A 15,000-nucleotide genomic window follows, 5' to 3' on the forward strand; every position below is an offset into this window, starting at 1 on the left:
ACAGGGAGACCCAGACCCTACCCCAACAGACTGCAAGCCGTCAGTGTGCCTGAATGAACACAGGTTGTAATGTGTAAAAATTAAATAAAGTAAAATTAAATTGCTCAATACAAAGACATTCCTCTAGAGGGTGTTAGTGATTTCAGTGACAAAGTGCTATTTGCTGACAAGTAGTTTACACATTAACCAGCTGAATCCAAGGGGGAAAAATGCCAATAGCAATTATATCACCTTGAGGTTATTAAATGTCCCACTGATAAGTAACTAGGTGAACTTGACCAGGTGATAAAGACTGCTGTGAGCAAATGATTGTGCGGTGAAGAATGTTTTTCTGTCCTGCTGTTTCTCCAGATAGCTTTTCTTTCAAAAATGACTGTATAAAAAGTTGCATTAAAAATGTGTGGCCACGGAAGACAAAATTGATATTTAGCTCCCCCCGAATACCTTGCCCCCACCAGAGCGCCTTCATCATTCCACCTCAAAAACATTACACAAAGTCTGCAAATGCCTGCTTTCTCTCCCTTTTTTAGGCTTTAAGATGATGCTAAGTTCTTCACTTTATCATCAACTGTCTCCTCCAAGTGCATTTCATCTATAAGAAATTCAGATGCTTGGGAAATTAAAATTTCAAAGATCTGCTGCAAAAAAAATCAATGGGGCGAGATCAATGCTCATAGAAATTTCATGAACTTTGAACTGATCCGGGCACGATGATGAGAGGTAGCCGGAGTTTCAGGCGGCTGACGGCTCCTCACGTGGATGAAAAGCGGCCCGGGCAGCTGAGAGGAGGGCTACGTTTTAGATGGGTTTCTGCTTTCATATTTTGTCCGACAAAAAAAATTAATTTTTAGTCTATTTCAGTAACAAGCAAAAATAGAAAAAAAAAAATCTGCCTTCCTGATACGACGCGTGATACCCCGCTTCTTAAGAGCACCTAATGCTTTGCACATTAACGCAGCCATGGAATGAAATCGGTTCCCTCTGCAGCCGATTGCAGGTGCAAATTAATATTGTAAAATGAAGATCAATACATGGACAGGGCCAGATCAATAGTGGCTAAATTATTGCTGCATTTTCCTCCTCATTCAAGATGAGTTGTGTTTTCCTCTCAAAGTCAATACTTTGCAGCTTTTCTCATTAATTTCTCAATAAATTTGGCAATGAATTTCAATCACAGCACTCGGCAGGGTGAGCCAGGCATTGTGGTGTGCACGGGAAGCACAAAGGCCTTGCAGCCTCCGCGTCGTTCACCAGGGGCGCTGCCCGCGGGGGCCGGCCTGGCTCCCCAGCCTGGCAGGAAGACGTCAGGTCACCCTCCTCCTACACCCAGAGGCAAACCTTGTGTTTGCCCTCACAGAAATGACAGTGGCTTTCCTAGCATCCTGGCCGCTCCCGTCCGTGGGGCTCCCCGATGCCAGCAGGGGATGGCTCAGACCTGCCTAGAGTCACCCTGGGTTTCACACCAGTGACTCCAGCATCCCCCCAACCCGCTCACTGCAGGGTATTTCTGTCGAAAAGTCTTCTAAGGTTGAGAAAAACACTTGACTTCTCATTGGAATTAGAGCCGCCTCCTTCGTATCGGGAATATTGTTCTGGAATTCACACAGACAGCCCAACCGGGCCTCGCGCACAGGGACCAGCTTCCATTCACCACTGCCTGGCAGCGGATGGCGGCATTGTGATGTGACACCAGGCACAGAAAAGGGGACAGCTCATCTTCCTTGTACCAAAATAATACCCTTGCTGACGAGTATTGGATTGCATTCAAACAATTCTGTTTACATATCTCAAAGAATACATTGGATGATGGCTTTTATAGCCGTGTGGAAACTACATCTACCCAGCCCAGCCCTGCAGCTCGGAAAACTAAGGCACGTAGCCTCCTCACTTCTCCGTGGCTTTTGCCTCTGGGGACGGGACTGAGGGAGACAGGCACTTGCCAAGGCGGAGGCTCTGAGGTCGGGAAGTGGGCCCCAGGCATCCTATAACCCTCAAGCTCCCCAAGAAGGCTGTTCTAACGTTTTAACCTAAGTGGAGAAATGCCTGGAAACAAAAGGAAGAGACAACAGCCAGTAAAAGCCACCCTCAACATGATAAAAAGATGTGTGCGATTCAATGCTATATCCTTTTCTTTAAAAAAGGAACATCAAGTGTCCCTCTGCTGCCACGCCTCCCAGAGACTTTTTGCAGGGAGGAGAGAGGTCTTAAGAACCAAACAGGAAATCTAACGCTCTGTGGAGAACCCTCTGAGCAATGGATTTGCACACTTTAAACCAGCGAAAATCTGCACACAGAGGTAAACAGAAAAAGGAGCTCGCAAAGCCCATGCCCCTCCCGAGGCCAGAGGTGTCCCTGCCAGGGTTGAGGACAGAGGCAGCCCTGTCCTGTGCTCTGCGGTGGGCCACACTCCCGTGGGGACGTTCCCAGCTACCCCATGCACTTGTTCAGGCATCTGCCCTCCCCATAGGAGGAAGGCCACCCAACAGGTCACCCTCTGCCACATGCCTGCCCTACTCAGTGCGATGCGCACAGTAGGTGTTCAAGATAATGAGTAACGCAGGCCCCTTGGAGACATCTGGCCAACACAGAAGGTATCACATTTTCAATTTTGAAAAGCCAAAGTGAACGTCATGTTTCTCGTATGTTCACCAAAAAATGTATTCACAAATGTTCTTGGCAGTGTTTTCCATAATATCCAACTGTCCATCAATGAATGAATGGATAAACAAAATGTGGTATATCCATACAATGGAATAGTACTCAGCCATGTACAAGAGCGAAACCTTGATACCCGTTACAACAGGGATGAGTCTGGAAAACACGCAAAGTGAAAGAAGCCAGACACAAAGAAATATATATAATGTGTGACTCCGTTTATAGGAAATATCTGGAACAAGCAGATCCACAGGGAAAGGAGGTAAATTCATGGTTGCCAGGAGCTAGGGCAGGGCAGGGAAGGAAAACCAAGGCACGGGCTACCCTCCACGCTCTCACTTCTCTACAGCTGTCACTTCTGGGGACCAGGACAGATCCAGAGACAGACGATCCCCAAGGGAAGGAGGAATGGGGCAAAAGCTAGTGGACACGGGGTTCCTTTCCATGTAATGAAAACATTGTTGAATTAGACTGATGGTTGCACAAACTTTGTGAATGTAAGAAAAGCCACTTAATTGCATACTTTGGGTGAATCTATAATATGTGAATTATATGTGAACAAAATACAGTGTTGTTAGTGAAAGTAACGTTTCTCATCTGAATTAGAACATATGTGCCAGCTCCGTCTATACTAAGGAAATATCTTCCAGGGCCGGAGTGCTGTTTAGAATAAAGGTGTGTCCAGTACCTGTGTAAAAGCACAGGGCCCCGCACAGGTGTGAACAAGACAGAGCCCAGCAGTGGGGGAAGGGCCTGGTGCGGGGAATCTATTCCCATTCAGGGAGCGTAACTCTGTTTCCCAACATTATTACCCTTTTCAATCTCCATGGAGGCATTTTTAACTCCTGGTTTTTCAGGCTGCATAAAGAAGAAAAGGAATGTTCTAAGGCAGAGAGGCTTTAAAGACATCACCAAGATTAATGTAAACACTGGAATCCCCAAAAGCACAGCCCTTGAACACAGCATGCTGGATTATGTGTCTCCTATAAAACCGTCCTATTTCCACATAGGGGTTCCCAAATGCCAAGGTGTACTGGGACCAGAAGGCCATCTTGTGCTCATCTGACCTCCTTCTTGCCACGGCAGCCCCTAACCCAACCCTGGCCTTCCCCCCTCACAGCCCCATGCCCAGCTGGCGCTCCTTGACCTGGAAATCCTCAACCCCTGCTGCTCAGCGTCCAGGGGTACAGCGTCCACGGCCACCTCCCCACCACCTCCCCAGGGCGCCCCTCCTCTCAAATCCACCAGCGCCTTGTCTGCTTCTCTTGTCATCAGATGGAACGCCTTCTTCATTTTGACTATTTTATTAACTTTTCCATGTCCCGCTTCATTCCCCCAAGACCTCGAGTCAGTATGATAGCAAATGTGGCCTCTGCACCAGACACGTACCAACTGCCATCCAGATACCAGGCCCCGGGCTGCCAGGATGGAGACTGTCACTTCCCTTGGCAAGGGACCCACTGCTGGGTGGGCAGGTATGTCACCCCACCTGATACCCCCACCATGAGCGCCTATGAGAACCAGTAGCTTCCCCGCCTCTCAGTATCACCTGCTGTGACCAGGTGGGTGAACACTGGGAGCCAGAGGCAGATTCCAAACCACGTTGATGGTGAGCTTCCACAGCACGCCACACCTTCACATAAGACACCGTGCTCACACTACGCTCGTCCCACAGATCATTCCCGCCAGCTGGCATTCTGCAAATACACAGGAAAGGCGAATCGCCGATGTTGGTGGAATCTGGGGTGGTGAGGAAGGGGAGCAGTCCCCTGGTGAAGACGGGCTCGGGCACGTGGCAGGTGTTCACTATCATGGTGCCACAGCAAAGCCAGGACATGGCCTGGAACCCAGTCCTTGGGGTTGTACATACCGAATGCCAGCTTCCCTGGCAGGGGGCATGTGAAGCTGCAGCCCAGTACCCTCCATGGTGTCTGCCGGTGACACGTTTCTCTCACTTACAGGGTATTAAGACTCACTGCACTTCTGAAACAATCACCATCCTAGCCTATGGCCTGTTTACAGTCTTTAGTTTGGGACAGGCCATGGCCTGATGCCAAGCATGTGGTAAAGCAGTCTCGACGCCACCTGTCCTGAAGGCTCTTCCATTGTAAGAACCCTGGAGGAGCCGCCACCCTCAGGTTGGTGCCTGTTTGGAAGCTCAGTGCCCACAGGCCTAAAGCTTGCATGAGATGTTTCTGCAGTGTGAGCATGTTCCTTAGGAAAAACACCAAGTGGGTCTTCCGAACTAGGGCTAGAAGGGACAGCCATCAACAAGCATCTGACTGACCCTAGCCTGGGTGCCTGGGGCTGAGACAAGAAGGGCCAGCGGGGAGATTCCCAGCCAAGGGCCTCCTTTAGAGAAGACAAGGAGGTAAAAAGATGGAGAAAAACCTGGCAGAATCCACCCTCCCCAATCCGATCCCCTGGATTTCCTGACTTTAGGCTTCCTCAGATGCCTAGAGGACGGGTCCAGGACTCAGAGGCTCCGGGGCTCACTGTGCCAGGCTGTAAGCTCTCTATCTGGGAAGACACAGAAAGGGCTATCTCAAGAGTGTAGGGAGAGGGTGGCATCCAGAAAGGAGAGGAAGAAAAGAATGACCCCGGCCACGCAGTACCTCTAAGAAACTTTCCTCCCAAGATGATTTGCACCAATGCTGACCAAATCTGCCACGGCCTCCTATCTCAATGGGAGCTTCTCTATTTAAAATTTCACACGCTCCGTAATGACCCTTTGAGAGTGTGCCCTCCGCACGCACTCAGGTTCCTTGTGAAGTCAAGTCGCTCCATGTGCTCATGAAAAGCATTTGAAAACTTTGATTTTGCCTTTTAGTGTAGCAAACAGTCCACGTCGCTGACAGCCTTCTATTTGTTGTTGTGGCTTTATTTTAAAACCACTCTAAAAGACAAAAGTTACGTTTTACTCATTTTGCTTTTTTTATTTTTATTTTTTGGAGATGGAGTCTCACTCTATCTTGCTTAGACTGGAGTGTGGTGGCACAATCTTGGCTCACTGCAGCCTCCGCCTCCCAGGTTCAAGAGATTCTCCCATCTCAGCCTCCCGTGTAGTTGGGACTACAGGCGTGCGCCACCACACCTGGCTAATTTTTTTTGTATATTTAGTAGAGACGGGGGTTTTACCATGTTGGCCAGGCTGGTCTTGAACTCCTGGCCTCAGGTGATCCACCCGGCTCAGCCTCCCAAAGTGCTGGGATTACAGGCATGAGCCACAACGCCCAGCCTCATTATGCATTTTCTACAACAAATTAAAAAGGCCCAACTGATTGAAATGATAGTTTTGTAAAAGCACTTTTTCTCAGGCTAGGCTTTTGTAATCCAAGCCTTAGCCTAGAGCCAATGTGCACAGACAGGACTCAGGACCCTCCAAAAACAGCCTCACATGAAACCACGAGTAGCCAGGCTCCAGCACTGTCACTGACCCAGCTGGCGGGGCACACGCCAGAGCGAAACATAGTCTATCGATTCCAGCCATGGGCTGTTAGCATTGGGCCCGATGTCCAGCCGTGGAGATTTGGTGCGAGGGAGCTTGAGGCACTGGTAACTTATAAGCCAGAAAGAGAAACAGAGGCAGCGTTTGGTTCTTGTTCTTATTCTTCCAGGACAACAGAGTGATCTATTTCACCTCCTCTTTGGTGCTGAAAGAACCACACACTTCTGTTTCAGGTCCTCTACTGACATGTTTGTGCTGATGTCTCCCTTGGTCTTCAGAGTTTAACCTGTGGGAGTTGTGGCTGGAGTGATCTGTGATATTTAATTTTACATCTTATTATCCCCGCATTATTCTGCACTTCAGGTGATCACACTTATTTTGTTCTAAATGGTCTGCTGCTCTCTTCTCCCACAGTCCCACACCATCTCCTGGACCCACTCCAAGTTGTTTTCAGAAGCACGTCCTACTTAATCAGAAACTCAAAAGTCCGGAGTGTGATCCCGCTCTACCCCCAACTCTCCTCCCTGTAGCCCCAAGAAGGACCACCGCAAGGTGGGTGAGGAGCGGGACCAGAGGACCCACCTACTCAGGGGGCTTAACAGGAAGAGGGCCAGGCCCGCCTCTGCCATCCTCAACCCAACAATTACCAAGTGAAATCCGGATGACCCTTTTGTCCTTTGGGGAAGATGAATGGCCATCTCCTCTCTGCTACATTTTGTCAGGTTTGGTGCTGAAGAGTCAATACCTTCACCTTGACATGGAAACTTTGTGATTTATCAGCTCGTTTCTCCTCCTGGGTTAGCGTGGCCCCGATGAGAGCAGCCAATCGGGGTGCAGGGTGCAGACTTGGTCACAGCCACTTGGAAAACGACCAAAGCCCCCTCGGATGACAGACAAATGTGTCTTGTTAGCAACAGCCCAAAAGCGCTTGACTTGTACTAATAACAAAAAGGCCATGCTGGTCACCGTGGGTCTAAAGACGAAGCACCCTGTCACCAGCCTGGTTGGGAAATTAGCAAATAATGTTCTTTTCCTTGATAAATGGGTGACAGCTCCCTCTCACCAATCATTTTTAACATTTTGATGCATGCCTATGATCCCACTGGAGGAGCAGAAAAGTTTACTGGCCCTCAATTTTCAGATGATGAATGGAACTCTCTAAATGTGCGATTTCTGTATGAGGTATAGTTCATTTTAAGCAATTCTAGTAAATGGGTGTCACTGATTAGGACAAATAGTCTACTTGTGCAATAGCACAAACGGTGTGTCTCATTCTCCTGGCCTCCTTCGAGACGGGAAAGAGAGGGGACAGCGGTGACCCCGGAAGCCCTCCCGGCCCCACTCTTCAAAGGGCCATGTTATCGAGTCTCACCCCAGCACCCACTTAGCACGCTGGCAGATTAATTGATCATGGTTTGGGTTGATGCTGTGCCGTAGCAGTGGGGAGGACAGTGGTGGGAGCCTGCCCATCCCTCCCTTCCTTTGTGGCTCTGCCTAAGGGGCCCTGAGGACCCTTGAAATGACCCCAGTGATGGCAGTGGGCCTCACTCCCAGGGGAAGGGGCTGAGGCACAGATGCACGCCACCCTAGTTGATATGAAAAAAAAAAGTCACCCTTTGCCATCCATATTTAAACAAAGGACAAAAACTACAGTGGCGTCAGGAGAAGTTGTGTTGTTGGAGTCATGCATTATCTTATGATTATCCCAATTCTGGGCAGGTCCAGAGTCAGCCTGAGCTGAAAACACAGACCCAAGTTATTCTCTGATAGGACCAACTTGACGGAAAAGCAAAGGTGCCTGGAGGGTGTCTATTCTTGGGGGGTTCACTGGGGATCATGGGGGGACGCAGACACCCTTGGACACCATTGACTGGTAGGTTTGAAGCAGGACAGGCAGTGTGGCTGCAGGAGGGCCCACTGCAGACGGGAACGAACAGTCAGCCACGGGGGGCCCCTGGCCACACCATGGGATGATGAGAGTCACCGACAGAATTGAACCAAAGATTCCCCAAACTCCAGGACCCATGGGGAAAGCATGTGGTTTTCATGGAAGGAAGGCATTAGCATTGAGTTGAGCATAGTAAAAATAGTATGATTTGTGGGCGGCAATTAAGCATCATTTGCTCTGTGCATCCAAGTAATTTGTTTGAGGAGCACCGGCCTGGGAGACAGCAAGCTGGGGCTAGCGTGGTCGAAGGGCACAATCAACCCTGCGGTGCTGACAGGACCGCCTCTCAATGCACACAAAAGATCTTTAACACACTTAAGAACCACAAGTGCTTTCACGAGGGGAGTCAAGTGGGACTAAATTGTGGACACCCGCCAGGAGACACGGGGGAAACCCTCACCCAGGGCCAGGACAGCCCTGGAGGACACAGCGTTGCCCCTTGACGCACTGCCAGTTTTAAGGCACGTTATGATTTAAAAGAAGAAGGAAAGTAAACCATAAATACTGTATCAGAAAGAACAGAAACTGTTAGCAATTGCTGGTTGAGTAACGATTTCATAAGCCTGAAGCTGAATGAACGTCCTTGTGCAGAAAATAATCACTTTTATGTTCCCATCTAGTAACTGCATCCCGGGGCTGGGAGCGGTCCAGGTATTCCGCCGTCAAGAGCTCCCTGTGTCCACTTCGGATGTAGTTGCTATCGACTGCCAATATCTTGTTTAGTAACTGGGTTCAGTCTGTCGCAGACAACATGCTGACTCCCAGTTATTTGTGATAATTTCTTTAATTGAGCAAAAGAAATCTCTAAAAGGAGGGTGGGTCAATCAACCATCCGGGTGCAAGAAACCAAGAGTAAGAACACCCGACCCAGCCACGTCCCCAGTGTCCCGTGAATGATGCTGGAAGTCGAGCCACCTCTCCCAACTGGCCTCAGTGCTTTTGTTTGATAGGAAACCATTCTGCCAAATGGACACCGTTAGAAAACAGTAACACACACATTTGTGCCATGATGCTTCACACTTGAAAACGTGTCTATGAAAGTAGTTTCCTCAGTAACATAATTTCAATTAGATGCATACAAATTCCAATCTGTCTTAATCAAATAACACTGTAATGCTTACATTCTAATTAAAAAATAATTTCTTTTATTACTCTTAACCATTTGATGTGTTTCTATGGGTGGAATTATAAATGCGAAACTGCTCAATTTGTGTATACTGCGAGTTTCTCAGGTAGGACATTCTGGGACTATTTTAATTATTATTAAACAAGCAAATGGTACACTATTAGACAAATATTAAAACAAGCATTGCACTCAGTTATTAATTTGCACTATTCACTTTTAAATGCAGCAAATATCTCATTAATTTAATTTTAGGTGCCCACCAGTTTATATTGCATTTTACAGTCTAGAAGGCAATTTACTATTAACTGGCAATTACATACAGAGTGATTGTTAATTCTGCTCCTAAGTGCTAGCCGCTTGAAAATTGTTCTCTCTCTCTAATTTTTGACCTTCTTACAACAGGGTGAGGCACATGGGAATACAAAGAACCAGTATGGAAGCACTGGACATGTCATTTGTGACTCATTCTTTTAATTCACCGTGCTAATCAACTGAACCGCCACAGCCTCCCAAGGTAATTGTGTCTTTATAGGAGTTGAAAGCAGCAAGCGAAAGGGCCTGGATGGATGGGGCCTGGCCTGCCTTCCCCTTCCCACTCGGGGTTGACTAATAGGGTCTGGCTCAGAAAAATCTGGTGTTTCTCAGATCACTGTAAACAGATCATTGAGGCCCTTTGCAAAGTCCCTCCCAGCCTCTGGCGGGCGGCCCCTCCTCTGAGCACAGGTTCATTAGCCCTCTGCCCGGCGGCCCCAGCCAGCCTCACACGGGGAAGGTTAAATGTGAGGGTGTCCCGGCAGCCTCCGGGGCTGGGGGACACTGATGGGAACCAGACGCCCAGGGGACGGTGCCTATGTCGTGACATGCAAAGGGGCTGGCTCAGTTTTCAGCAGGGGAGTGCAATTCCCGGTGATTACCTCATTGTCCCCATCAATTTCGGGGCAATGCAAATCAGACAGAAGCTTCCAGGTCAGACAGGTCATGACCCTACCTTTCCTCTGCTCCCCAGCCTGTAGAGCCTGTATCCCTTACATCACCTTTGAAATGGATATTCCTGTTAATGACTGGGGTGTGGGGGAGCCAATAGGTTAACCTCCAGTCAGGAAAGGCTGGGCTGTGGCAAGCATCACCAAACACCCACTCATGGGAGCATGTCTCGATGGAGGAAATCCCTGAAGCTTCGGGCAGCCAGGACCCTGAGCTTGTGCCCGAGAAGCCCAGTCAGCCCCAGAGTGGGCACAATAGGGGCTGCAGACATAGAAGGTGGGCACTTGGACAGGCTGGGTGGGGGCTGGAACTAAGGTGTCCACTGGTCCCTTAGTAGGAAGATATGAGACCTGGAGAGGATATCCCTGGCCAAGGAAGGCATCCTACCTGGCTGGAGGGCAACAGGAACAGGCTGCAGACAGGAGAGAGCTGCCGCCTCCCTGCACCAGCCCCAGAGCAGCAAGCGCAGGGCCCGGCCATGCTGGGAATTGAGGGGACGCTGACATTGCAGGCTCCGCCACACCACGTGATACCTGCCAGCCAGTGACAGGCAGCTCCTCCCAGCCTACACATCCGCGTCTGTCTCCAAATGCACAGCCCAAGGCCTTTCTCTGCAGCACTGGGGACAGAATCCCCAGGAGACAGCAGGCGAAGTGCAAAGAAAGGACTGGACCTTTCCGCAATCTTCTTTCTTAAAAAAGTCTCATTTCTAACAATAGCTGTGCAGACTTCCCCACCAAAAAGCCCACATATGCAAAGATCTGAACTCATAAAAGGATCTGCTGAAGGCATCCACTAAAGCGTTCATCTGGGATGGGCTGACAGTCCAGTGTAAGAACAGGGGGCTTATTCATCCATTTTTGTGCAGAGGAAGTCAGTCTTGCCACATGCAAACACATGTCACTTTCGTGTCACAAACCAGGACCCTGCAGAAGACACAGGCACCTACACAGGAGCCCACTCCTGGCATGTGCCCACTGAAGCTCAGGTGCTGCTCCATGGCTCACAAGCAATAATCAACACCCGCTTTCCTAAAGAGCTCAGGATTCGAGCAGAGTCCCACAGAACCCAGCCGAAGTTCACCCTCAGTGACTTTCCACAGGAAAGACCATTTATGGAGTGCCTGCCATGTGTTAGACACCGTACATAAGTCATCCCTGATCCTTACCAAAACCTTGCCAGGTAGAGCAGAGGAGAAATTGGGACCACAGGAGTAAGCATATGCCCAGGTCCCAGTCTGTCTGCAAACACCAGGTCTTTGCACGGGGCCTGCAGCCTTTACAGCCAGATGTGCCAAGGGACTCAGGGGCATGTGGTACACATACCAACAGTTTGCATAGGAGGCATGTGGAAATGTGCACTGTGTGGCTTCAGCACACACCGGCAAGGTGCCAGAAAGGACCCCCCGGCCCACGGTGGGATTCTGACATCTCGCCTCTCCCAGGTACCTGGGGCCTACAGATGCTGCACTTTGTTGCACAGCAAAAGTTCTTAATTGTTGAAGTGTATATAAGTGTTTAAAAGGTTCCCCAATTTTTAGAACCCCATTGTGACATGTCTTTGTTTTTTAAAACACTGGGACTCCAAAACCTGGAGGAGCGGCCCTCTCTCCATCTCAGAGTCTTACATGGAAGCCAAGAGGTGTCCGGACATCAGCTCTTTGTTATGCCCACCTCTCCTGTGTTCTTCTGGCAGCTCCTGGGCGCCTGGTCCTGTGTGTGCTGGTCCCACAGAAGGTGGCCCCTAGTGTGGGGTAGGCACTGCCTCTCCCATCCTAACCACATGGAGAGTGCTGAGCTGTCGACTGGACACCTCTGGGACAGCAGCCCTGGCTTGCTACCAAGACCCGTCTAGGCACACCCTGGGGTGACGCTGGGCCTGCTGTACAGTGGGCAGCGGCAGGATTTATATCTTGCCTTTCTTGCTCACTCAGTCCTTCCTAAGAAGGGAAGAGGTTGAAGGATGTCTATTGCCTCTTTAAACCTTCTGAAAGCAGAGGGGGCTTAGCATCCTCCATGTCACCCGCTCTCTGGACAGAGGAGAGGACTGTGTCCCATTGGGCGTCCTTCAGGTGGTGATGGCAGGAGTTGAAGCCCCATCCTCTAGTCCAGGTTCCTGCTGTGGCCCCCATGGCCACCCCAGGACACCAGGCCACAGTCACCCAGCCACTGCACAAGTAGGTCAAGGCCACAGATAGTAAGTATTCATCTCGTTCACTGTCATTGGGTTCCAGCAGGCACTGTCCATCATTAAAAACGTCTCTCAAATATCACAGCCTTTGGAGTTGGCTAAGGTTAGAAATCAAAATGCAAACATGCCTTAAGTTGAAGTGAGTTGTTTGTTTTGAGACAGGGTCTTGCTCTGTCACCCAGGCTGGAGTCCAGTAGCTCAATCAAGGTTCACTGCAGCCTTGACCTCCCTGGCTCAGGTGATCCTCCCACCTCACCATCCTGAGTAGCTAGGACCACAGGCATACACCACCATGCCCCACTAATTTTTAAATTTTTGTAGAGACAGGGTTTTGCCCTGTTGCCCAGGCTGGTCTTGAACTCCTGGACTCAAGTGATTCTCCCGCCTCTCAAAGTGCTGGGATCACCAGTGTGAGCCAACATGCCCAGCCAATTTGAAGTTTATTTACGGCATTTCTCAATAGCAATCCTGAACAAGTGGTGCTAATTCAGCCCTTGAGTGGACAAAGCATTGTATAGAACAACTGTAAGATAGCAAGCGTGTGTAACTGCATAGACCACACTTCCTGCTGACAGGAGTCTGTCCCGCACCCTCAAAGAATACGGATCTCCTTTAGGAAGCAGTGTCATGTAGGGTTCAAGACCCCAGGCTGGAGCAAGAAAGACCAGGCTTACATAGGCCTTGCATTTACCGGGGGTGTGGCCTGGGCACTGACTTCATCACCTCTCTGAGCCTCAGCCTGTGCAGCAGAACAGCAGTGACACCACGGGGAAGAGGCATGGAGACCAGTGGACATGCGGCCCCTAGCCCCACATGAAGCCAGGCATGTGGACAGCTGCACCAGTGGTAGCTGGGTGGCTGTTGTTCCTAATGACTCCCCCTGCCACTTTGTTTACAGGTGAGGAGCCCCACAAATGGAGAGAGGTACTGAAAGTCACACAGCCACGGGGGCTGCCCCATCCACGGCTTCATACGCCATCTCAAACAAAGATGTGGAAACCGCACATCCAGCTAAACCCACAGGCCAAGGGGGCTTTGCCCGTCTTTCCACAGACCCCTGCCCCCTCTGTACAGTCTTCCTGTACCCTCATGAGCACCTCCTGGTGGGCAGGAGGCCTCTACCGCTTTCCCGCAGAAGCTGGAGCTGTGAACTCACCGGTGTAGACAAAGCGCCCAGGAGCACCTTTGCAGAACTGCTTGGATTTGTAGGAGAGGGTCACTTCGACGACGCCAGGAATGTGCCTCGGCGGGGTCTGGACTCGGATGGCATGGGGAGTTATCAGCTACAAAAACCACACAGGGAACAGGCGCTCAGCAGCGCTGGCTGTGAGAGGCGGACACTTGCCAGTTGGATATAATTACCAAAATGAGCACAAATTGGACCATCGTCTTGGAATGCCCCCTCCTAGCTGTCACCCAGAGTCTCGGACCTACAGTGTTTTTTAAGAAAAATATCTGCAAATGATCCCAGGTTTTAGTTTGCAGGAAAGGCCACAGGGCATCATTCATATGAAAATTGCCACCATATGTCTCCTTAAACCTGCTTCTAGTAATTCTAGCACTAATTGTTCCAGTGGACCGGGGACCTCGATGGCAGGTTTTAAACCCCAGGGCTGCAGGGCAGGGGGTTGTTCTGTAGCCACCCACGGGAGAAGCTCCTGCCACAGACGAACAGTGCAGTGCGTTAAAAGGGGAATTTGCCATAGGGCACCTTGTGTCAATACACTATTGACAGCTTGTCAAATCCATTCATGAAGACAGCAACAGCGCGAAGCTGACCGAGTCCGCGGACTTACCTCGCTCCACACCAACATAGTTCCGAACACAACTTGCAGCCCGTCAAAGAAGTTGTCGCCAATTATGATGACAGTGGCACCCCCCGTGGTCCAGCCTTCACTGGGACTGATGGCCTTGATGCACGGAGTGGCTGCTCACACAAGACAGAGAAGGCAGACCTTAGAGCCCCGTCCTCCTCCAACGCTGGGCTGCTCGGCCACCGCGCGTCCCGCCGGCCACCACGGGAGGAGAGGCGCGCCGTTCCTCCAGGCGGCACGCAAAGGGCAACCGTAGATCAGCATGTTGATGTGTTTAAAGCAAACTATTAAATGTTTTATAAAGGAAAGGCCGAGCTGCGGAATACTAGTGAGCGAGAAAAAAAAATGGCTTGATATAGCAAATTATGTGTCAGGGCAAATATGACTATTACAAATGATTAAGCATTGCATGCATGTGGCATGTCGATTTATCTGCTTTGCTGTACAGATCTAAGCAGAGTCAATCAAAAGGTTGTTGAAGGAGATGGAAGAGCAAATGCCTTGCATTTCGATTCCTCATAAGCAGCTAATTGAGTTGGGTTTTTTCATCCGCGAACTTTGCCTTTTGGTTCAAAACTTCATTTTCCTCTGTCACTCCACAATTACTACTTTTCACTTTTCATCAGGAAAAAAAATCAAAAGCACTATATTAATACTTTTGTCAAAGGTACACATTTTACATCTAATATTGTTTGTCGACAGGAATCCCCGCGCCGCTGGCGTGACCTCTCTTTGTCTCGGGAGCTCTCGCATTTGCATGAGTTATTACAATGGTGCTGCTGCACGGGCCGGACGCAGAGGCAGCCCTGGCTGGGGCGGGAGGGGTTGGGGGCAC

At 49.9% G+C, this 15,000-nt stretch overlaps 1 protein-coding gene across 11 annotated transcripts in view; it reads right to left on the bottom strand.

Annotated features, from left to right (window-relative positions):
- Positions 1-15,000, bottom strand: part of EBF3 (EBF transcription factor 3) — a 129,783-nt gene that overhangs the window by 18,323 nt on the left and 96,460 nt on the right. For all 11 annotated transcript variants that reach the window (XM_054523068.2, XM_054523065.2, XM_024254151.3 and 8 more), the window contains exons 9-10: positions 14,148-14,278; positions 13,508-13,634 (exon numbers count right to left, since the gene is read on the bottom strand). In XM_054523068.2, coding sequence (XP_054379043.1) covers positions 13,508-13,634; positions 14,148-14,278 — 258 coding nt within the window. The remainder of the gene's footprint in view (positions 1-13,507; positions 13,635-14,147; positions 14,279-15,000) is intronic.

The sequence above is a fragment of the Pongo abelii genome, chromosome 8 (assembly GCF_028885655.2).
Source record: "Pongo abelii isolate AG06213 chromosome 8, NHGRI_mPonAbe1-v2.0_pri, whole genome shotgun sequence".
Lineage (NCBI taxonomy): Eukaryota > Metazoa > Chordata > Mammalia > Primates > Hominidae > Pongo > Pongo abelii.